At 39.5% G+C, this 25,886-nt stretch overlaps 1 protein-coding gene across 3 annotated transcripts in view; it reads right to left on the bottom strand.

Annotated features, from left to right (window-relative positions):
• Positions 1 to 25,886, bottom strand: part of ANK3 (ankyrin 3) — a 775,194-nt gene that overhangs the window by 168,823 nt on the left and 580,485 nt on the right. For all 3 annotated transcript variants that reach the window (XM_047762801.1, XM_047762799.1, XM_047762798.1), the window contains exons 10-13: positions 12,159 to 12,257; positions 6,855 to 7,052; positions 4,241 to 4,339; positions 1,038 to 1,136 (exon numbers count right to left, since the gene is read on the bottom strand). In XM_047762801.1, the coding sequence (XP_047618757.1) occupies positions 1,038 to 1,136; positions 4,241 to 4,339; positions 6,855 to 7,052; positions 12,159 to 12,257 (495 nt within the window). The remainder of the gene's footprint in view (positions 1 to 1,037; positions 1,137 to 4,240; positions 4,340 to 6,854; positions 7,053 to 12,158; positions 12,258 to 25,886) is intronic.

Consider the following 25,886-nt stretch of genomic DNA (forward strand, 5'->3'; position numbering starts at 1 on the left):
AGTAATAAAAATCAAATATATTTTCTTGCAAAAGGGAAATCCACCTTTAAATTCCTTTTATAAATTTTACTTTGCTTTATAGGACATCCACCTCTGTGGAAGGATATGCAGAGACACATTTTGCAGGAAACATGCTGCTGTATTTACTGGAAAGGCATTGAGGAGGTAAGCAATCCTGTTACCTAGTGTTCTCTTTGCAAATTAAAACATTCCCCCCCTGGCATGAGTACCAGGAGAGCTTGCATTCAGCTGAGAGCTGGTCTGTTTCTGACTTATGGGTGTGCTGATTCCAGCTGCTAGAAGACATAGAGCCTTTCTGGGTGGCCTCCCTCAGGGTAAGGGTGCAGGACCTTATAGCTTGCCTTTTCTGTGCAGAACATTGCTCGTTTTATTTCACCTCTTTGGTGCTCATGAGTTGACTAGTGTTGTCACACTTGGGGTCTGGGGTACTAATATTATGATGATGTTAAACTTAAAATCCTGAAAATAATGTCAAATGCCACATACAGATCTAGGGTGATAAATTACTCCTCTGACATTTAGTATGAAAGGAATCTTACAGTTCTGCAGAACAATGCTTAGTGTGGGAAATTAACAATATCATCCAATGATGAACTGAGTCATAGGTTTGCTATAACACCATCCAATACATTAAATTAAGATAAATTACTTGGAAGTTACTTGCAATCACAATAACGATAGTTTTGGAACCACCTTCTCAACATGCAACATTTCTTAATGCTTCTATTGAAAAAAAAAATTCTCTCCCTCCACAAAGCTTTACTTTTTTAAAGCGTAATATTCACTAGTAATATGCACAGTCCTTAAGTCTTAGCAGTTTGTGACCAGCTAGTGATTGAATGGATCTTGCCTTTGAATTAAAGGAAACCACAGATATTTTCAAATTCTGTCCTTTTAAGTAGTCAAGTTAAATGGTGACTAATGTATTTACAACAAAAAATAAGTAGATTGAGAGCAATCTTTGCCTGTTTCTTAAATGCACACAACTGGACGTACTTTGTTAAAAAGGTACTTACCACGTTAGTGGTGTTTGGTGAGGCTCCATGATGCATCAGTTGTGACACAATATTTACATGTCCCATGAAGGCAGCAACATGGATTGGAGTAAGGCCCGACTGGGGGAAAAGAGGGAAGTGTCAGTTTGTTGACCAATCATAAAAAAGGTTTGTCTACCTGCCATCTACCCATCTATCCATCCATCCCTCCATCCATGTTAAGATGACCAGTTTACCAATCAGATCAGAAAACATCAAGACATCACCCCTCCATCATGGATTCTGTAAGGTATCAATAATCATCATTTCCCTAAAGCAAGTTCTGTGATTATGAAAGGCCTATGTCATAACCATTAAAGAAGAAAGGCTTACTTCAACTATTTTATTTTTCTTTTCTCTTCCCTTCTCTTTTGTCTTTTTAGGGCTGCACCCATGGCATTTGGAGGTTCCCAGCCTAGGGGTTGAATTGGAGCTGCAGCTGCCAGCCTATGCCACAGCCACAGCAATGCCAGAGCCACGTCTGTGACCTACACCATGGCTCATGGCAATGCTGAATCCTTAACCCACTAAGTGAGGCCAGGGATCAAACCTGAGCCCTCATGGATATTAGTCTGGTTCGTTACTGCTGAGCCACAATGGGGCCTTCTATTTTACACATTTAATATAGCTCTATAAAAACAATTTAGAGAGAAACAACTTGAAGGTTTTTTCCTTTTGCTACTAAGTCTTCCTTATCCCTACAACTGTGTGTGTGTGTGTGTATTTGTGTGTGCATGTGCACATATGTATGGAGGGGGGACATGTGTGTGATTACATACACAAGAGTAAAAGGTCACCTTTATTTCAGACCCTATTCTGGCCTTTAATAAGGACTCCCATGCACTCAGAATAACTGATTATACTACACATGAAAGAGCAGGGCAGGAACACAAAGCCATCCCTCTAATAAATGAGCAGATCAGCATTAATGGTCCCAATCATGTAAATTTTTAACTTGATGAGGATTATAGATTATGATAATTAAGGCAACTTGAACAGTGGTCACTAGACTAGACCCTAATTTTTATGTGTACTTCAAAAGCTTACACACCGCCCCCTCAAACACTGGTGCTTCTTATATAAAATGATTCCATTTTAAAAATTGAATTCCACCTATACCCTGAACACCATAATTTGGGGAAAAAAATTAATAGGGCTAGAAAAAGCTAAGAGCAAAGGAGATAACTAATTCCGACAACAATTTTAGTTATGTTGAAAAATTTGTGAAAAGAATTTAAATACAATGAAAGTGAGACAGATCTGGTTGCTCAGACTTCAACTGGTGGGAACTGTGGGAAAGAGGGAAAAGAACTGTGTTCTAATTTGATGCCTTTTCCCATCAGCAGGGGGCGTGGGCGGGACGTGGTCTGCACCGCCTTTCCAAGCTCTCAGGGAGCACAGAGCTGGCAGTGGAACCTTCTTGTCACAGGAGGCATCTCTGCACCTGTATTGAGACACCACTCAGAAATCTCCTTTTATTTCAGAGCCCATTCTGGTCTTTAAAAAAGGGTTGCTGTGCATGAAGAGTAAATTTATTATTTTACATTGAGAATAACTGGGTGGGAGTTCCCATTGTGGTACAGCAGAAGTGAATCTGACTAGGAACCATGAGATTGTGGATTTGATCTCTGGCCTCGCTCAGTGGATTAAGGTTCTGGTGTTGCCATGAGCTGTGGTATAGGTTGCAGACACGGCTTGGCTCCTGCACTGCTGTGTGCTGTTGTGTAGGCTGGCAGGTCTGGCTCTAATTGTACCCCTAGCCTGGGAACCTCCATATGCTGTGGATAGGGCTATAAAAAGCAAAAAACAAAAACAAACAAAAAAAACACCAAAAAACACCACCACCACCACCACCACCACCAAAAAACCAGAAAAGGAATAACTGGGTGCCTACTATGAAGCCAGAAGACTCCTAAAAGAGGGAATCAGTATTAGTAATTCCATCATTTAGTATTTCAATGTTATAAGTGTTAGAAGTCACAGCAAATATTTCATTTTCAGGTAAGAAATTGAGGCAAAGCAATCAACAAAGATTAGACTAGAGCTTAGTGCTTATATTTGCTTTAAATCCTATAGTCTTTATGGATACAGTCAACAAATCTTTACCGAATGATCTGTTGTGGGATCTACTGGGTTGTGGGTATATTAAGACCAATAAGACCTGGGCCTGCCTTGATAGAGCCTGTGATTTCTTCTGGGAGAGCAGGGGGAACGGCTGGGTCACAAGCAAGCTGGCTGGACAGGAGCTTAAGGGAAATATGCACAGAATGAGGTGATGGTTCCTCAGAGAAGCTCCTGAACCAGGACAAGGGTTAGGGAGAATTCCTGGAGAAGGTGGCCCCAGATGTGGTCCCAAAAGTCATGCAGAACCAGGCCAGAAAGGTGGTGTGACACATGAAGGGTGCAGAGACATGGAGTGACCAAAAAGGGAGTCCAGTCTGGGGAAGAGCCAATGATTAGAGTCCACCGGGACCAGGGGTTTTGGGGGTGGGTGGGGGAGGGGTGAGTGTGGAGGGTGGATGCCAGGCTCGGTTTGCTGTGGTACCAGCTCAGCCCTGATCCCAGTGGATCACTTTGCTGAGTTCCCTGTCAGTGTGCACAAAAGAAACCCACAGCTAGTCCTTTACTAACCTGGGCAACCCCGTGTTGCCTTAATTCTGGGCTTTTCCCCAGCACAGTCCCCACTTCACAAACACATGGAGGTTATGTTACGTAGAGTTTCTTAACTGGCATGTGTGACCTTTTGAGTCAGTTGTGGGAGGCTGGGCTGCACACCATAAAATGGTCAGTAGCATCTCTGGCCTCCGTCCACTAGATGCCAGTAGCACCATTCAGTTGTGCAACTAGAAATACTTTCAGATATGGCCAAATGCCACTCCCAAATACAGCATTACAGGATTTGAGAAGCACTGCATTACAGGATTTCATAAAAATTACGCTTTTTCTCACATAAACTATCCCTTGATCATGGCATACAGGTCTGGGTTATACTTCTAGTCACAAGGAGATGTGTTTGCGCTCTCTCGCCCCGACTTATCTGCCCTCCTTAGGACAGGTGGCCCCTTAGGTGAAGGGTTCAGAAAGTAGTCTGACAACCACAGACAGCAAAACTAGTTTGTCAGTTTGTGGCTGGTGAGGCTGTCTTCCCAGCACATGGGGAACCTCAGAAACCCTCCACTTCTCACCTCGGTTACGGCTTGGATGGATGCACCGTGTTTCAGTAGGAGTTCCATGACTTTAATTCGGTTTTTCTTGCAGGCGATATGAAGAGGGGTAAAGCCATTCTGCAAGAGAAAAAGATATGCGGGTTCCATTACATTCCACCGAGATCCTCTTCCACTGGACACAGTAAAATCGATTTGCTAAAGTAACGTTCGGCCAAGAACTGGAAATGAGCAGAAACGACGAGGATTTAAACCAAATGTTGATTCTTGTTTGGAAGCAGAGATGGCTTACCTGCTCCCAGGAACCCAAGGTGCCCTGCTAATCACAAACAGGAGGCAAACGTTGGTGACAATCTCCTGGTAGCTAAAGTAAAATGGCCGTGCATTTTCTTAGACTATTTTATTCTGGAATTCACTTTGAAATAATTGGTCCTTCCTCTAGTTCCTTTCAAACACAGACTAAAAACAGCTGGGCCAAACTTTTGCTCTCATCGCCAAAACTTCACCAATGCCTATTCTGACTTCTCTGCTGCATTTTAGGACAACTATTCAATCAGAGCTTAAATACTGTGATTTCTTCCAAGTGTTACGATTAACTTCTTAAGATGGACACTAAAGGAGTTCCCATTGTGGTGCAGTGGAAACAAATCTGACTATTATCCATGAGAATGTGGTTCGATCCCTGGCCTCTTTCCTCTATCCTCTTTTGGGTTGGGGATCTCGCTTTGCTGTGGCCGTGGTGTTGGCCGGCAGCTGCAGCTCCAATTCGACCCCTAGCCTGGGAACTTTCATGTGCCGATAGTGTGGCCCTAAAAAGAAAGAAGAAAAAAAAAAAAAGATTGACAGTTAAGATTTTTTCTAGGCGTTCCCATCGTGGCTCAGTGGAAATGAATCTGACTAGCATCCATGAGGATGCAGGTTTGATCCCTGGCCCTGTTCAGTGGGTTAAGGATCCAGCATTGCCATGAGCTGTGGTGTAGGTCACAGACATGGCTCGGATCTCATGTTGCTGTGACTGTGGTGTAGGCCAGCAGCTACAGCTCTGATTCAATCCTTAGCCTGGGAAGCTCCATATGCCATAGGTGCAACCCTAAAAAAAAAAAAAAAAAAAAGATTTTTTTTTTTCTAAGTGTGAAGTAGTTGCTTATGTCAAGGAAACAGAAAGTTAAATAACTCAACGCTATTTGGATTATTGGGTTGAATATTTCACCCAATAAAAGAATTTGCTTTTAAACAAATTATCTACCAAATTGGATTGCCTGCTGAGACCATGGAGCCTATTTGAGTTGCCATGGACAACTATAGAACAACAGAGTCCACTATGAAAGCTTAGGTCAAAGTTACTGCAGGTTCTTCTGTGGCTGTTTTGAGACCATTTGCCAGGCCATAGTCCATTCCAGATGACCGGCTACATACAACCTCCATGACCTTCTAAGGTTGTGAAATTTTCAGAGTCAGCGGGAAATGAAGTTGACAGCCCACACCCTGTTTTCTTTCTTGCATGGAAAAATGAGTCATGACTGTTCATTTCTTTTCCTCCTTTCAAGTCAGGATTCAATCTATGTCTGATATTCCGGGCTGATCAACAGCTCTTGAAATGCTACTCTGGGAAAAGCTTTTAGAATTTCAGTGGAAGCTTCCTAGGGTCTTCATTGCTCCTCTCTGCCCTCCCTCTCCTTCCCACTCCAATTCTCAGAGCCCCCGGAGCCCCAAGGGCACTGGGGACCCATGCTGCTAGGGTGACCCCATCAGCTGCAGGGGAGCAGAGACCCTTCCTAAAAGGCTTGACCACATGACAGCCTATACTGCCAAATCGTTAGTAAACACACACACATTTTCCCTAGCACTTGGGGACATATTATTTTCCATGTAAACCTATGTTTACGTGGGTGCTTATACTGAACTGAATCCAAAGAGCCCACTAAATTGCAGCCATTTATTTTTCTAAAGACAACAAACACCATCTCATTATGAAAATCAAACTATGTAGTACAGCTGAGGATTAAAACAGCAACTCATTGTAGGAATTAAGACTACAAACTATCGGATCTGATGTGGCTGTGGCATAGGCCTGTCACAGCAGCTCAGATTTGACCCCTAGCCTGGAAACTTCTATATGCTGCATGCGTGGCTGTTAAAAAAAAAAAAAAAAGACTACACACCAGACCCAACTTTGTATTATAAGGAAAAAGAGAGGACAGGTACTATTTCCTTAACTTACATGGTTAATGTACCATCAAATTTCAGCTCACAAATTCCTAGACCTCTCACGTTCAAGATAAAGATTTTTGGTTATTTTGCCTCATATTTTTAGATCTCAGAAAAAACTTTTAATTCACAGAGTGATAGATTTACCTACCAGAAGATAAGGTGACTGCCTCCATAGTTTTATACTTGAACAGTCTTTGGGCTTCATTTACATAAGAAAATCAGGAGCGTGACATTATGGTTAATGATTTAGCCTCACCAGCCACGCTATTTCCCTAAAGGCTATTTGAAGGTTGACCAGAAGGACACTTTACTGAACTAGATTTTCTGCGTTCACCTCCTGAAAAGGAATCCCTTCCCATGCAACAGTAGGTAGCCTGTGGTCAGCAAGATGACATAGGCTGGACTTGTTAGTTGAGCCACTCACCAGGGCTTTGGCATTGGGGTTAGCTTTTTTGTCCAAGAGAACCTTGGCGACTTTGTAATGGCCACAGTGGGCAGCCACGTGTAGGGCGGTCAGGTAGTCATTGGTGACGTCATCCACAGGCACGTTATGCTGGAGGAGAAGCTGGACGCAGTTTAAATGATCCCCTTGTGTAGCCATGTGCAGTGGAGACAATCCATTCTGGAAACCAGAAGAAAAACAGAGTTTATTGTTTTACCTTCCAAACACGGATGTGCCATACAACATGGTACAAATATGAATGTAAGAAAACCCTAGATTTTCAACATGAAAATACCTTTTTTTTTCTTTCCCTTTTCTGGCCATGCTCACAGAATGTGGAAGTTCCCAGGTCAGGGATCCAACCTGTGCCACAGCAGTAGCAATGCCTAGTCCTTAACCCACCAAGCTATTAGGGGACTCCATCTTTTGAAAAGGTTTTGTGACAAGTGTTTCCATCTATGGCTACTTTTCAAACTCGTCTTCCCACTTCTTCTATCAATGGAAAACAAAATTTCAAAGACAACTTCTTTCTTTGATTTAAAAAGACCGCGAAGTGCACTAAGGTCCATTATTTACTATATTCCCAATAAACTGGAATTCTTAATATTTAAGACTGAAAGGATAAAATAAAGGCGGCAACAGATGGGTGTTCACTAGACTGGTTTTTATCTTGTCCGTGTTACCACCACTTGGAATTGAATACTCTATTGATCACTTTTTAAAAAGTTCTTAATATAACACATTTCATCATCTATCACAGTAGAAAGGAAAACTTTTCCCTTTTCTATCAATCTAGTGCCCCCATGTGTCTATGATGAGGAAAGGCAAGGCTTTGATGAACTCAACTAAGGCTGGTCTCAGTTAAAGTCAACTGGGCTCGGTGACAGGTCATCAAATGCAGTAAGAATAAGTAAAACAATCATTTTGAGAGCATCAGTGGGGCCAAAGGTTAAATAAAACCTTTAAAAAGGCTAGAGTAACATTTAGCATTCAACACACGTTTCCTAAGGAAGGCAAAAACAAGGTAGGAAGATGTCAGTCCCTTCAGGTACCCTTTCAATGTGGAGGCAACATGGAGAAATCTGGGGAGTTCCTAGAGAATCCAATTATCAAGAGAGGCTCTATTAATTACTGTAAACTAGTTTAACCTATGCTTGAGGTGGGGGGAGTGAAAATTCAGTTTCCGAAAGAACTGTCATCAGCGAACTTTCAAAATAATGATTTATTAAATATACACTAATGGGAGTTCCCATAGTGGCTCAGCAGGTTAAGAACCTGACATAGTATCTGTAAGGATGCAGGTTCGTTCCCTGGCCTTGCTCAGTGGCTTAAGAATCCCACATTGCCATAGGCTATGGCATAGGTCACAGATGTGGCTCAGATCTGGTGTTGTTGTGGCTGTGGCATAGGCCTGTAGCTGCAGCTCTAATTCGACCCCTAGCCCAGGAACTTCCATATTCTGTAGATGCAGCTGTAAAAAGAAAAAAATGCATGGACAAACTCGGTATTTCTGAATCTTCTGGGCCAAGTTAAATTCTCCTAATTTATTCATGAATGACATAAAACAGGACTTCAAGATAAGGAAAAAACAAAAACAAAAACAAGCCTTCCTTTAACTGCTGTCATGGCATCACTCACGCACCATGTCAAGTATTTCAACTATCTGTGTTACTTGAAAGCAAAAAGTTCATGGGTTCTACTTTCCCCAAATTGCCCCAGCAAAGAGCTGAGATCCATGCATAAATAGAAAGAGCTCCATAAATATTTATGTAAATGTAAAGCCCTCATATACTGTCAGTCAATCAGGATATTTCTGCCTAAAAAATTCCACTCAAACCTTGTGAACCAAAGTAGAAAGGAAGGTGCAACAAAGGATGAGGACAGTCTCATTTGAGATTCTCCCACCCACAAGCATATGCACTCATTTATTTCCTGCCAAAACATTCGTCTGCTTTATGTTTGGATACATTATTGGGAGAAAATACGAAGTAAACAAAGCAACAAAATCTGAGAGAACAAATGACTTAGTGGAGAGTAGAGATGGGAAGCAGTGACAATAAATGAAGGAAATTCTCTAAGGAAACATAGAACAACCATATATGAGTGGGGAACTTATAGGTCATTAGGGAAGGACAAGGAAAAAGTAAAAATTGACACATTATAAACCAACTATACTTTAATAAAAATAATTAAAAAAAGAAAGTAAAGGTCATACATTCTTGAGGAGGGGTCTTATCACATACAGCATCTTTATCAAGCTGAAACTATGGATCCAGTATGAAGGGTTTTTTAAACTCAGAAAGAGGAAAGTCATGAGGAATTAAAATTAGGAATGCATTCATTCCCTTAATAGTCATTCAATGACTATTCAGGGAGGGTCTCCTATGTGCCAGGATCTGCACTGTATAAGGCAAAGCTCTTTTTTTTCATTGCACTGAAGGGGCAGCAAACAAGGAAAGAAAGTAAGAAGGCCTGTCTGAGAAAACATTTGAGTTGGGAAATGTGTGAAAACTGTAGAGATCTGGGACAAATGGAGAAAACTCAGTCTGGGGGAACAGGAAATGAGAAAAAACTTGGTGTATTCTAGGACGTGAAAGGAGGCTGATTGGCTGCAAGATGGCAAGGGACAGAATGAGAGATGAAGCAGAGCAGTGGTCAGATTCTGGTAAGGACATATCTCAGGGCACTGGTGGGGAGCTTCTGGATAAACATGGTAGATGTGACATCCGTGTTCATCCATTCTTTCACCAACTCCACTCAAAAGCATGAACAGAATTTAAAAGGAAAAATTCACAAGGCGTGCATGTATGCGTGCATGTACACCCACGGGCTCACATGTGCAAGACAGGAAACGAAAACACATGTGTGACATCTACAAACTTAGGAACATGAAAAGAGCTTTTAAGTGTGTTAGCTCATCCAGCAGAAGAGAGAAGGCTGAAATCTAAGTGCCTGTTGAGGGGTATTGATAAATCAGTGCCTACTGCTAAATGTTGAAAAAGAAAAGCCCTGATATGTAGATTTGCCAATTACCATGATGTAAAGATTCCTATGCTATAACTGATTTCAAGCTATCAAAATGGTGCTACTGAATATGGAATTGGGAAGAGATGTACACAATAGGCTCAACAATCTGGCTCCAATATACCATCAGGTATAATAAAGACAATGGATTTACCTCTCAAATGTCCATAAGGTGGATGATATGGAAACATACTAACCTGGACTATAAAGATGAGGCTTGGGGCAAAAAGCAGGATTGATTTGCCTGCCTATGGAGTTGTCAGTCTCCAGGCTCTTCCAACACAGCAAAGCCAGATGACTGCCCCCTTGTACCTTGTAGGAAACCTGGAATTTAATCTCCAGAGAGAGATTTTGGATGCAGGGGCCAGGGGAGAGCAGAGGGCAGTGGTCAGTCTCTGGACTGAGAACAGACGCTCACAGAAGAAAGAAAGAGAGTTTAGGTGTTAAAAGAGTGTGGTCTCCAGAGTTAGACTGCCTGGGTTCAAATCCTTGTTCTGCCACTAGCTGACACATCTCCAGAAAGGTACTTTATCTCTTTGGGTCTCAGTTTCCTCATCTATACAAAGGGTGTAATAGTAAAATTAGTACCTCATAGAGTTATTGTCAGGATTAAATGGGTTCATATATGAAAGCACTTGGAACATCGCTATGTAAATATTGTCATCATTGCTAGGATTAACGTATGCAGGGAGGACTGGGAGAATGACACATCTAGTTCCTTTTTCTTACTTTGAATGCATTCACCCAGGTGTCCAGTGCAAAAGGTTAGAGGATTCATTCCCTTAAAAACTGAACTTCCCAGAGAAAAGGGCAACTTATCCCGAAATGAGGGACCTTCTCTGACCTACCACCACCTTTCCGTCTTTATCAGTTAAATGATATCTTGCCCTTGTTCCTTGATAGAAGATAATATGAGAAAAAGAATGTGTGTGTGTGTGTGTGTGTGTGTGTGTGTGTATAGACATATGCATGACTGGGTCACTTTGCTGTACACTTGAGAGGAGCCCTGGCCACACTCTTCCACCCTACTGTGAGTGCCTGGCACTTAACAGTGGGAAACCCTCATCAGGAAAGAGAAAGCCAACACCAACAAAGAGAAAAAAAGGAAATCTAAGGGGTTAGGGTCAGATGAGAGGCAGAAAGAATTTAAAGAAAAGTCATCCTGAATGTTCTCAGAAAGGCCACAGAATGTATTGCATCCATAAAACAAGAACTAGATGCTTTACATAAAGAAGTTCTCAGAGGACAAGCAAATGTTCTTGCATACTAAAAGCACTAAAGAAAAAAAAAATCAAGGCAATTTCTCAGGGGAAAAAAAAGCCAAGTAGATAATGAGATGAACAACAGGAGAAGAAAGATGAGACAATGATTTGCTTTTTAACTGTGTCTATATTGCTTTGATAAAAAGATAAAATGCAACACCAGATCCTTTAACACACTGCTCCAGGCTGGAGATCAAACCCATGACTCTGCAGCAACCCTCACTGCCATAATCAGATTCTTAACTCACTGTGCCACAGCAGGAATTCTGAAACATCACTTTTTTTCAGGCAATCATCGTATGTTCTTTTCGGACATGTCAATTTTTCCAAAGGCCCAAAGAAAGTATAATCCTTCTAAAGTTTTCTGTCTTTATCAGTTAAATGATATCGTGGCCTTTGTAACAGTCTGTGAACTCTCGAGAAATACACTGATGGGCTGGAGAGAGCACCCAGATTTTAGACTGAAGATCTTGTAGTCTTTCTTTCCCCAACAAACCATCATTACTGAGCTATGAATATTTCACAGAATACGATCAAGCAGTAAGTGTTCCTTTAGAGAAGATAATATGAGAAAAAAATGTGTATCTCATATATATACATATATATACATACGTATGACTGGGTCACTTTGCTGTACAGCAGAAATTGATAGAACATTGTAAATCAACTAATAAAAATTTGTTTTAAAAGAAAGATTTATGCATACTAAACAAAACAGAACAAAACAAGCAGTAAGTGTTCCTGGCACAAAACAAAAGAAAACCAAAAGCAACACACACACACATACACACACCAATATAGTCAAGTGTGTTCCCACCTAAAGGTGTCATAAATCCAAACTTAATTCTGAAGATCTCCAAAGCCTGGGTGTATAAAGCCACTCTAATTGCTAAATTCAAACTACGGCATTTTCTTTGTAATTCAAAGGCTGGGTTAAGCATCAGTCAAGGGATTTAAAACTAAATCCAATGTGATACCCAAACACCTGGGAAGAACTTACCTTGGTTTTTGAGAGAATGGGGGCAGCTCGATCAAGCAGCATTTCCACCACCTGCTCATGACCACTCCTGGCTCCACAGTGCAGCGGCGTCAGACCGTCCTATTGAATGAAGGCAATACCTTCAGTTACATCCGATGGGAAAGTCTATAAATGCATGTATTTCATCAGCAGAGCATCCAACATGCTGCGGACCAGTGAGATTTGCTCACGGAGCGCACAAAATAATTGTATATTTTCAACTAGAGGAATGAATTGTTCATAAGTTTAAGTAGTTGCCAAGTGTATAATTTCCCACATATTAGAAAGCTGACATTTAAAAATTTAATTGTTTTTTCACTCACAGACAGAGAGATGGTTGCCAAGGGGGAGGTGGGGGAAGAGGGATGGACTGGGAATTTGGGGTTAACAGATGCAAACTATTCCATTTAGAATGGATAAATAATGAGGTCCTACCGTACAGCACAGGGAACTATATCCAGTCTCTTGGGATAGACCATGATGGAAGATAATATAAGAAAGGGAATACATACATACATATATATATATATATATATATATATATATATATATATATATATATATATGACTGAGTCACTTTGCTGTATAGCAGAAATTGGCACAACACTGTAAATCGACTATACCTTAATACAAAAAAAAAACCAGTTAAAAAATGTTTTAAATTTAAATGCCCTCCCCCCAACAAAAAAAGGAGTTCCCTGGTGGCTCAATAAGGTAAGGATCCAGCATTGTCACCGCAGTGGCTCAAGTAGCTGCAGTGGCACAAATTTCATCCCTGGCCTGGTAACGTCCACATGCTATAGGTGTGCCCAAAATATATATATATATTATATATCTGTTTCACTACTCTTTTTGACTATCCAGTGGAATCTTGGGTGCTATAAGTAACTTGATATCCACCATTTTAAAAAAATACAAAAAAATATACAAACCTTAAAAATAGGAATTTGTAACAGAAATTTTATATTGTTCTTTTTTTTCCTGCATGTCTATTTCCATTCCACTTCCCCCTCACAATTTTATGTTCATGTAATGTAACTTCATTCTTGAGTGTTTTTTTTTTATTACTGTATCATGTTTCTCTGCCATGAAAATATACACATTTAAGTTTTAAAGAGTTTAATGATTTCCTGAGAACATAAGTCTTTATTTAAAAATCAAAAATAGGAGTTCCTATCGTGGGGCAGTGGTTAACGAATCCAACTAGGAACCATGAGGTTATGGGTTCAGTCCCTGGCTTCACTCAGTGGGTTAACAATCCGGCATTGCCATGAGCTGTGGTGTAGGTCACAGATGTGGTTCGGATCTGGCGTTACTGTGGCTGTGGTGTAGGCCAGCGGCTACAGCTCCGATTGGACCCCTAGCCTGAGAACTTCATATGCTGTGGGATCAGTCCTAGAAAAGGCAAAAAAAAAACTTAAAAAAAAAAAATTAATCTCCTGATTGGAATTATCATAGCTATTCAAACACAGTGGATCAACAGAGCAAAAATATATTACAAATTTTATGCTTATTAAGCAAGAGCAATAATTTATTAAAAATTCCTCTCCAAACAAGATGTATTTTTTTCCACAACTAGTTCATGGATCTACTAATGAATATTATTTATTGCTAGAATGAGACAAAGTTCAGCATTAATCTCTCCCCAGTTTTTATCTTTGTAAATGCTAGTGCTGAGACAGCTTGTCTGCATAAATAAGCAGTTGGATTTTTGTTTTGACAGTGCCACTAATTCTCTAAACTTCTGAATTATATGCCAAAAAAATAACTTAATAACCTTTCATCAAAGATTTTGTTCAATGATTCATCATAAGACAACCCCATTAGGTCCTTCCTGTTTGTTGGTAGCAATAGGATGTCTAAGCATTTGATATGCAGAGGAATTGGTTATTTAAATAGTAGAATCATGTCTTTTTTTTTTTTTTTTTTTGGCCATGCCCTTGGCATGCTTAAGTTCCCAGGCCAGGGATTGAAACTGTGCCACAATAGCGACCTGAGCCACAGCAGTGACAATGCTGGATTCTTAACCCTCTAGGCCACCAGGAACTCCAAAATCATGTAATTTTAACAGGATCCCAGGATTCTGAACTCTTCCCTTTGCCCTTCCCCCTTCCCCTCAGAGGTTTTGCATCCTGGGGCCCTGTGGGGCAGAGTTAAGATTCAGGGCTTTCTTTGGGAGTTGGGGAGAAGGGCTATCATATTAAAGAAATGTATTTGCATTGTATTTTGAGAAAGAAGAATGAACAGAGTTGAGGAAGTGGAAAGTTACTCACTTAAAACTACCTCAGTGGCTCCAAATCCTGTGGAGGCATTTTCACTCACCCTGGTTTCTGTGTTCCCCAACTTGAAAATTCCTGCTCTTGATACTTAATATCTACCCTAAGGGTAGGCAATTTGAAAATACATCAAAAGGAGTTCCCTTTGTGGCTCAGTGGGTTAAGAACCCAACATAGTGTGTCCATGAGGATGTATGTGTGATCCTTGGCCTTGCTCAGTTGGTTAAGAAACCAGTGTTGATACAAGCTGTGGCAAAGGTCGAAGATGTGGCTCAGATCTGGTGTGGCTATGGCTGTGGTGGAGATCACAGCTGCAGCTCTGATTTGCCCCCTAGCTTGGGAACTTCCATATGCTGCAGGTGCAAACTTGGGAAGGAAAAAAAAAAAAAGGAAAGAAAAAAATACATAAAAAGTTGATTCAATGGATTCTAGCTTATGGGAGCAGATCTTGAAAGTAAGCCTAATTATCTTCATATGTCATCAAAAAGGTACAATCCTATTTCTAAACTACTAGCCAAATCTCAGTAGAATGAAAAATCCCTTTAAAAATGAGGTTTGGATTGCAAATTTGACATGAGCTGGTTTGTATATTCTTTGAGCATGTTCAAATATTCTATATTTCATGCTGATTTGAAACAGCTGCTGTTAGAAAGCCAAGTAAAGTAATATAGTAGTCTTTTATGTTGCAAACACCATTTCGCTAATAGAATATAGTCAAATCTGAGAACAAGTTAGAAAAATACCATGAAGTCCAAATGTCTTCCCAGTAATGTAAACCAAAAATACATCCGAAAGAGAAATAATACAATGATGACATCTACCTTCCAAGACATAAACAATTTCATAGTCTCTGAGTGTGACTGTCTTTAACAAACTAAAAGGTCAAATTTGCTTTCTTTCATTTTCTCATAAGTAGACTCTAAGATATAAGAGGTGAGAGAATATGTGTAGGTTTTCTCAAACAATGGTCACAAAATAATAATTTTAGCCCAACTCATTTATCTTTGAAAATTATCTTTCCCCAAGTGATGTGCTACATACAGATTACAAAGTGTTTGGTTTTCTAAGACCAAAATCTATCTCAACTCCTTAATCCTTTAACGTACACTGTTTCTTACAGACATACATTTTTGCTGACTTCACCTTTTCAAAACAGTTTTTATTATGGAAAACTTCAAAGATACTTCAGACTAAAGTAGACTGAATAGTGTAATGAGCTTCTAGGTACCTGGTGACAGTGTCAACAAATGTCACCTTGTGATCCACCTTGATTCATCTATATCCTGACCTGGTCTCCTTTCTTGTGCTATTCTCAAGCAAATCCAAGGTATTCTATCATTGCCCCACACTGAAGGTATAATCCTCATTTTCAAAGTTTTATTTTTTTTAGAGTTTAGTTGATTTATAGTGTGTAAGTTTCCGCTGTACAGCATAATAACACAGTCATTCATATATATATATGAATACACATTCTTATTCTCATACTATCTTTCATCATAGTCAATCCCAAGAGACTGGATATAGTTCCCTGTGCTATACAGCAGGACCTCATTGCTTATCCACTCTAAATGGAATAGTTTGTATCTACCAGCCCCAAACTCCCCATCCATCTCACTGCCTCCCCCATCCCCCTTGGTAACCCCAAATCTGTTCTCTAAGCCCATGAATCTGTTTCTGTTTTGTAGATAGGTTCATTTGTGCCATATTTTATTTTATTTCTTTAATTAATTTATTTTTTTGCTTTTTACGGCTGCACCCACAGCAACACCAGATCCAAGCCGCATCTGTGACCTATACCACAGCTCATGAAAATTCTGGATCCTTAACCCACTGAGCGAGGCCAGGGATCAAACCTGCAACCTCAGGGTTCCTAGTCAGATTCATTTCCGCTGCGCTACGACAGGAACTCCTATTTGTGCCATGTTTTAGATTCCATGAATGCTGGAGAGGGTGTGGAGAAAAGGGAACCCTCCTTTGCTGTTGGCGGGAATGAAATTGGTAAAACCACTCTGGAAAACTGTACAGATGTTCCTCAAAAAACTGAATATGGAACTACCATAGGATCAGGCAATCCTACTCCTGGGCATATATCTGGACAATCTTCATTTTGTAAATGAGACTCTAAGGTTCAAAGAGGTTAGCTAGCTCAGCCAAGGCTGCACAGGCTGAACTTAGAACGAGGACAGTACTGGAGTTCCCGTCATGGTGCAGTGGTTAATGAATCCGCCAAGGAACCATGAGGTTTCGGGTTCGATCCCTGCCCTTGCTCAGTGGGTTAAGGATCCGAATCGTAAAAAAAAAAAAAAAAGAACGAGGCCAGGCCAGTACTGATGGCAGGACAATTAAGCAATTAAGGCACACTTTGGGAGGAGTTTTTAAGATAAAGCCCCTCTGCTCAAACTTTCAGCCACTCTTTGCCTTCCTTTAGCTATATTCCTTAGCTGCTACCTTCGATCTCTGGTGTTTATTTATTAAAAATTCATACAATCTAGAGACTCTGCCAGAAAAAGGTGACCTTTTTTTTTCAGCCGCATAAGCATTGTGAAGTGCTTTTATTCTATCACCTCGTTTCAACGATCAAGTCCACGAATTCCCCAAGGAAAGCCACATCAGTTCCTAGCTGAATTGCGAAGAGCTACCCGAAGCCCAGCTCTTTCAGCTCCAGTTTTACTTGCAGTATTTTATTATTTTATTTTATTTTTTTGTCTTTTTGCCATTTCTTGGGCTGTTCCTGCGGCATATGGAGGTTCCCAGGCTAGGGGTCCAATCGGAGCTGTAGCCACAGGCCTACACCAGAGCCACAGCAACTCGGGATCCAAGCCGCGTCTGCAACCTACACCACAGCTCACAGCAACACTGGATCCTTAACCCACTGAGCAAGGCCAGGGATCGAACCCGCAACCTCATGGTTCCTAGTCGGATTCGTTAACCACTGCACCACGACGGGAACTCCACTTGCAGTATTTTAAACATTGATTGCAAGCTGCTGACCCTCTTGGATCTTCTGCTAATCGGCTCTGAGACTTTTCAAAGGGGCACTGGCTCTTCAAACAGCCAGAAGCCCTACAGGAGAAATCCTTCTCAGCAGGAAACTGTACAAGATGTCACGACTGTCTGCACAGGCAGTGCCAACCTGGCTGCTGGGACAGTCACAGGTCAGTAGAAAACTAGTGCCTAGAGTTAATGTAAGATCTTCAGTTAGCACCATAGTTTCTTCAGTCACAACCAGCTGATACACAGTGAGGTAGAAAAGTTATCTGCCACGTAGTGATTTGCAGTTCAGTTTTTTTAAAAAAGAGCAGGCAGTGACATTACTTATTACCAATTTGGGGGGACATAAAGTAAACATTTAAATTTCAAACTAATTTCTTTGGTTTTGACATAGTTGTGGATTATGATAGCTCTGTGTTCAAAAAGATTGTGAATAACCATCATTCATTCCTCAGCCAAGTCAAAATTCTTCAGATTAGCATTCAAAGTTTTCCAAAGTCATGAGTTCCTGTTGTGGCTCAGTGGGCTAAGAACCCCACATGTTATCTATGAGGATTCAGGTTCAATCCCTGGCCTTGCTCAGTGGGTTAAGGATCTGGCATTGCTGTAAGGTGCAGCATAGATCACAAATAGGGTTCAGATCTGGTGTTGATGTGGCTGTGGTGGAGGCCGGCAGCTGCAGCTCCAATTCAACCGTTAGTCTGGGAACTTCCATATGCTGCAGGTGCACCATAAAAAGAAAACAAATCAAAGTCTGCCCAAATCAGTCACTGCTACACTAGAACATCTCCCAATTCTCTTCCTTTCTACCTCAACTAAACTCTGTGCAGGTCCTGGCAAAAGCCTCTTGCTTTCTTTTTCTCTGCTTTGCCCATAATAATTCATACACCTTGAAGTTTCCTTTCCACTTTGACCAAGATCCAAATCCTTACTGTTTAAAATACAGTTTTTCTTTGAAGACTTTTCCAAAGCTGGACATAACCATTCTATCATCAGGACTCTCTTCACACTTTATCTGAACCTCTGACTTTTTATTTAGTATTTAGTATGTAGGCATGCATTATCATTCCAACTAGCCTGTTTCTGAGGACAAAGTTACTAGGTGAAAAGGGATATTTGAATCTTACAGAGAAGGTAGCCCAGTACCATGTTCGTGAAAGTTGCTCGATAAAAACGACTGAGTATGGAAACAACCTAAATGTCCATCCACAGATGAATGGATTAAGAAGATGTGGTACATATATACAATAGAATACTATTCAGCCATATAAAGAAATGAAATAACAGCATTTGCAGCAATATGGATGCAGCTAGAGGTTATCATACTAAATGAAATAAGTTAGAAAGACAAATACCATATGACATCACCTATATGTGGTATCTAAAATATAGCACGAATGAACCCATCTACAAAACAGAAAAAGACCCACAGACATGGAGAAGAGAAGTATAGTTACCAAGGGGGAAGGGGAGGGAGTGGGATGGACTGAGAGTTTGGGGTTAGTAGATGCAAACTATTACATTTAGATGAATAAGCAATGAGGTCCTACTGTACAGCACAGGGAACTATATCTAATCTCTTAGAATATACCATGATGGAAGATAATACAAAAAAATCATATATATATGACTGGGTCACTTTGCTGTACAGTAGAAATAGGCACAACATTGTAAATCAACTATACTTTAATAAAAAATATAAAAAATGACTTAGTAAATAAATGAATAAGTAGGTGATGAATGGGTGGGCTTTTGGGCTAGTCTTTTAAAATGTTTTCTAGTTAGGTGCTTAAAATTCCTTTCCCTGTTATCCTTTTTTTTTTTTTTTTTTAGGACCAGACTGATTTTGTACTTTAGAAGTGCTATTAAAAAATATCCTATGTTTCCAGAAAAATAAAACTCTCCATAAGTGACTTATACATTGTAATTGTACTGAAGAATATGAATCAGTCTTCTCAGCATTATGAATAAGAAAGAGAAATATCAGAACATTTCCTCTAGTTAAGATTTTTTCCCCTAATCCAGAACATTATAAACTTTAAAAAAGCTATCATGGAAATTGTATTTTGTAAACATACCAGTGAAATGGTTTACACAGCAGGGGACTCCTTTCCTTAAAATTAGATCAATGCTTTTTCCAGTACAAAATATGGATTCTTATCTGCTCCCAATCCTTGGAAATTTACAATTAATGCACAGTCTCACTTAGAATGGGCCTTGGACCAAAAGGCAGTTCTTCAACCATATACAATGGTATAGTTTTGACCTCCAATTGAAAAATGCTCGACAAAGGCAATTCTCCAGCCTCAAGAAAGGCAGCATATGCAGTTGGACAGGAGAAAGGAGAGGATGTGGAGTTGCCATAGTAACATTATGGGAGGGAAATGAAATTGCATGGGGTTAGCGATTTTTTTCCTTCCAATTCCCCTGATTTCTAAAGCACTAACATAATGAACAAGTATTCCCTTGGGCATAATTCTGAAGCAATGAAAACTGGCAAGTCTAGACCTCATATTTCATTTCAGTGACAGTAATCTTATTAGTGAGATGGGGAATGACGTTTTACTGGCTGGACAAAATACTCTCCAGTGTTAGATGAAGAGCAAAATCTTGCACACTCGAAGGTCAAAAAGATTTTCTTTCAGGTCTGGTTTTTCTGAAAAGCAGAGAGTGGGGTATTAAAGCATCACATTTAGGAATACTGAACCCAGATCATGTCCTTAACAGCTTGAATTTGCTCAAAGCCAGTACCGAAATGACGCAAATTTATGATTCAGGAAAGACTTTCAGAGACATTTATTTTGATTAGGATCATCTAGGTTCCTTTCTCTTCTTCCTTTTCAGCAAAAAACAAAACAAAACAAAACAGAAAAACAAACAAACAAACAACACCAAAACCAAACCAAACCAAACCAAAATATCTAGAGAAGGAAAAGGAAATTAAACAGTGAGAACTCTGTGAAAACCTACTTTTCTCTAAGTCATGGATATAAAACAGGATGTGATATTTAACTTAAGACTGAACACAATGAAAGAAAAAGCAGGTAGTGCTCAGGAGAGGAGAGTCATAATTATAGTCAGAGGTAAATTAAAAGGCACTGATTACAGTCTGATAGCAAAGCTATTCTCATATTGGTATTTTTCTCTCAAACTTCTGTGTTCTCAATTTGTACGTGTTAGACGATTGCAGATTTGGCCTGAGAGGAAGTGAAATAACATTGTTTGAAGCCCTTCTATTGTCACAGACACTTTATATTTGTGATCTTATTGACTTTTTGTAACAGTTCATGAGAAAGGCAGCAGAAGTTCCATTTATAGATGAGAAGGCTGCTCCAGAGGATTAATGCACCTACCCAAGGTCACATGCAAGTACATCACTGGCTTGAGAACTTGCTGTCAAAGTTGCCTTCATCAGAGGGATGGGATTTCTCTTACTATACCAAGTGACCTCCTTTTAAGATCAAGAATTCATTTCTGCCATTACATACAGGAGAGAGAAATATCTCTTGCTAATGCCCTTCCTTGTTGTCTTGCCATACACTGTATAGGTTTAGAATTAGACTAAAATAAGGTAAAATCTTCTTGTTCTTTCTGCTTAGAAAACTACAGTTTTCTCCCTGAGCCGAGAACACACCCTTCTGTTGTATATTTCTCCACTTTGTTCTTTGTGGGTTTTGTCCCCCCTTTCTTCTTCTTTTGGGTTAACTGAGTATTACTTAGTATTCTACAGATAGATTCATCATACATATCATTGGCTATCTTTTCCTTTAGCTTTTCATCTAAATCTCTTTTTTCTTTGCTTTTAAAGTTGTTATCCTGGAGAGTAAAATATGTATCCTTAACTTATCAGCCTAAATAATATTAATAAGATTAATTTAAAATATATAAAATATAATAAAATATTAGTCAATATTTTATTACTATATAATAATTTCTATTATACAGTAATAGAAATAGTATATTTTATGTACTGAATATACAATTTCATGTATGAAAATCCTGCAATAGTTCTATTTACATGATTAGTTTCATCCTGTTATAAATATACATTTAACTTTTATATGCATTGCGATCCTCAGACGAGAGCAATATTTTAAACAACCAACTTTTTGAAAACTTAAGAAAAATTTTTTTCCCCTGATTATTTATTACTTTTAACTCTTCTCAACTTTTTTTTTTCTTAATTTTTATGGTTGCACCTTCAGCATATGGAAGTTTCCAGGCCAGGGATTGAATGTGAGCTGCAGCTGTGACCCACACCATAGCTGCGGCAACACTAGATCCTTTAACTCAATGCGCTGGCCAGGGATTGAACCTGTACCTCTGCAGTGACCTAAGCTGCTGCAGTTGGATTCTTATCCCACTGTGCCACAGTGGGAACTCCTCTCCTTTATTTAGATCCACATTTCCATCTAGTATCACTTCCTTTCAGAAAGAAGTACTTCCTGTTGTATTTCTTTTAGGTGTGGGTTTGATAGTAACAAGTTATCTTAGCTTTTGCTTACTGGAAACTGTCCTTATTTTACTTATATTATGGAAATATACTTTCACTAGATATAAATTCTAGATTAACAGATATTTTAACTCAGCACCTTAAAGATGCTTCATTGTCTTCTGGTCTTCTTATTAGTGTTACAACCTCATGGTTCCTAGTCAGATTTGTTTCCTCTGCGCCACACTGGAACTCCAAAAACACCTTATTTTTGAATGACGTACAGAAATATTTTCAAATTAGTCTTGAGTAATATAGAAATCCAGAGTCTTTTGCATTATTTCAAATTCTTCTGTGTTAGAAATCTAAGGAGCAATTATTGTACTAGAATTTTCTGTCCAATAGAGACTATTTTATGACTGAAATATTTAATATTTTATTAAAGAATTTATTTATTTATTTATTTATTTATTTGTCTTTTTTTTGCTATTTCTTGGGCCGCTCCCGCGGCCATATGGTTCCCAGGCTAGGGGTCTAATCAGAGCCGTAGCCACCAGCCTACACCAGAGCCACAGCAACGCAGGATCTGAGCCATATCTGCAACCTACACCACAGCTCACAGCAACGCCAGATTGTTAATCCACTGAGCAAGGGCAGGGACCGAACCCGCAACCTCATGGTTCCTAGTCAGATTCGTTAACCACTGCGCTACGACGGGAACTCCTAAAGAATTTATTTTTAACCAAGGCAATCACACTTCTGGAAATATAATGGAAAGCAAAACTCAGTACCAATATTTATTTTTCCTTCATATTTAACTTGATAAATATAACCAGTTGCACTTCTGGGAAAGGATAGACTAAAATTACAGGATACCTAAGTGTCTCCTGATATCTTCCCAGAAAAGTAAGAATTTAACAACTGATAAATTTGAGATGCTCTGAAAATCCTTTCCTGTGCACAAATACCTCCTTATCCTTGTAAATCAATTGGATGCCATTAACTTTAGGGAGCAAAATTATATAACCACTGAACATCAACTAAATTAAGACCTTTCGACAAATGTAACATTAAGAAGTGCATCTTATATATTTAGCAAATACATATAAGACTTCGTATGTGCCAGGGAGTATGCTAAGCACTTAGATATTAAGATGAATATGTGCTTCTGGTGGTCAAAGTGTAGCTTTGGATGTAACATTGTAGCAATGGGATTACATGGGGATGTGGCAGAGGCACCTTGCAAGAAAGGCTAGAAGTTGGGAGAGACATGGTTAAAGCAGCATTGGGGAAATGAGAGTATTATTATTACTGACTCTGCCTGGAAATCTGAAGCACCAAATATAAGCACAGCTGCCTTTGTTATTGGGTGAAGAAGAGTCAGTGAAAAGAGATGGACAACTCAGAAATTGCCACAAAGTCTTAAAATGGTTCTCATTTAGGCTCATCCACACTGAGCCTCTGATTTGGCTGTGAATTGATGCAAAGGAAAACAAAAACGGAAGAGATCATCCACGGCAAAGTATCTACCTTCAAAAAGTATACAAATACACATGCTAGCTTTGCAGAGAGTGAGAGTAAAACAGAAATAAACAGCAGCTACCCTGAGTAGCCATTCTTACATTTCTATAAAGAGACAAAATAGGTTGCTGAATATAGACCAGATTGAAGCCCTTGCCTTGATAACTGTTTCTATCTTGGCACAACTGCCATTGCTATGACCTCACATAAATTATGTTGTTATAGTGAGAACATTAAAGCCCTACTGTCATAGCAACTTATAAAAATTTTTTTATTATAGTTGATTTACAATGTTCTGTCAATTTCTGCTGTACGCAAAGTGACCCAGTTATACATATATATGTTTATAACAACTTTCAAGTGTGAAAGACAGTATTGTTAGCTACAGTCACAATGATATACCTTGGATCCTTGAATTTATTTATCTTATAACTGACAGTATGTACCATCTGACCAACATCTCCCTATTTCCCCTATGTCTCAGCCCTTGGTAACCACCATTCCATTCTCTGATCAGTGTATTCAGATTCCACATTTAAATGACATCATGTAGTATTTTCACTGCCCACTTATTTCACTTAGCATAATGCCCTCAAGGTCCATGCATGTTGTAGCAAATGGTAGAATTTCCTTTTGTTTCTATGGCTGAATAATATTCCATATATACTATCCACTGATGTTGTTGATGGACATTTAGGTTGTTTCCAAGTCTTGTCAATTGTGAATAATGCTGCAATAAACATGGCAGTGTGGATATTTCTTCAAGGTAGTGATTTCATTTCCTTGGAGAAGTGGGATTACTGAACTTTATTGAAATGTTCCAAAAGGAAATGCAGTTTAAATGCTATTCTATAGCTTTGTCAATTAATCAATAAAACTCTGCTTTTTTTTTTTTTCCCCATAAAACCAGTGGGTGCTTTTTACCAATTAAAACCCCCTCCAGATTCTGCTGTATAGCCCAGGAATTGTATCACTTGTGATAGAATATGATGGAGGATAATGTGAAAAAAAGAATGTATATACATGTATAACTGGGTCACTTTGCTGTGTAGCAGAAATTGACAGAACATTATAAATCAAGTATAATAATTTAAAAAATAAAATAAAATAAAATTTAGGGGAGTTCACATCGTGGCCCGGTGGTTAACAAATCCAACTAGGAACCATGAGGTGGCGGGTTCAATCCCTGGCCTTGCTCAGTGGGTTAAGGATCCAGCATTGCTGTGAGCTGCAGTGTGGGTCTCAGACACGGCTCGGATCCCATGTTGCTCTGGCTCTGGCGTAGACCAGTGGCTACAGCTCCGATTCGACCTCTCACCTGGGAACCTCCATGTGCTGTGAGAGCGGCCCAAGAAATGGCAAAAAGACAAAATAAAATAAAATAAAATAAAATAAATAAATAAATAAAAATAAAATTTAGGCTATTAAAACAAAATAAAACAACCCGCCTTCAATTCCCATATTCCAGGGGCACCACCTTCTTTGTCTAATGTCCTTTACCTGCTGACCCCCAATGACTTTCTAGAATTGGTGAGTGGTGTCATCAACCAAATTGTTAAGTCATCAGTAGGTCTTTCTCTTCTGTGACTCTTATGAAAGGTAGATTGTTTTCATGTAATGGTGTCCCATTAATCCTGTGGGTTTTCTTCATTCCTTTTTATTCTTTTTTCTTTTGTTCCTCTGAATGAATAGTTTCAAATGCTCTTTCTTCTACTTAGTGCAATCTGCTGTTGAAGTTCTCTACTGAATTCTTTAGTTCAGTCACTGTATTCTTTAGCTCCAAAATTTGTTCTGTCTTTTCATGTTTTCTAGCTCCATTTTGAACATCCCATTTTGTTCTTATATTTTCCCCTGATTTTTTTTTTTTTTTGTCTTTTTTAGGGCCATACCTGTGGCAAATGGAAGCTCCCAGGCTAGAGGTCAAATCAGAGCTATAGCTGCCAGCCTATACCACAGCCACAGCAATGCAGGATCCAAGCCACATCTGTGACCTACACCACAGTTCAAAGCAATGCCAGATCCCTAACCCAATGAGTGAGGCCAGGGATCAAACCTGCATCTGCAAGGATACTAGTCGGGTTCATTATCACTGGGCCATGACGGAAACTCCCATTTTTCCCTGATTTTGTTAATTTCTTTCTTTCTTTTTCTTTTTTTTTTTTTGGTGGCATATGGAGTTCTTGGGCCAGGGATCAGATCCAAGCCCAAGCTGCAGTTGTGACCTACACTGCCACTATGGCAACACTAGATCCTTAACCCACTGTGCCAGGCCAGGGATTGAACCTGCATCCCAGACCTCCACAGACACTGCTGATCCTATTGCACCACAGCAGGAACTCCTGATTTTACTAAATTGTTGATCTGTGCTTTCTTGCTAACTCTCTGGGCATCTTTAGAACAATTATTTTGAATCCTTTGTCAGGCAATTCCTGTATCTCCATTTCCTTCAGTTACTGAAAATTTACTGTGTTCCTTTGGTTGTGTCATGAT

This window comes from Phacochoerus africanus, chromosome 15, assembly GCF_016906955.1.
Source record: "Phacochoerus africanus isolate WHEZ1 chromosome 15, ROS_Pafr_v1, whole genome shotgun sequence".
Taxonomy (NCBI): Eukaryota; Metazoa; Chordata; class Mammalia; order Artiodactyla; family Suidae; genus Phacochoerus; species Phacochoerus africanus.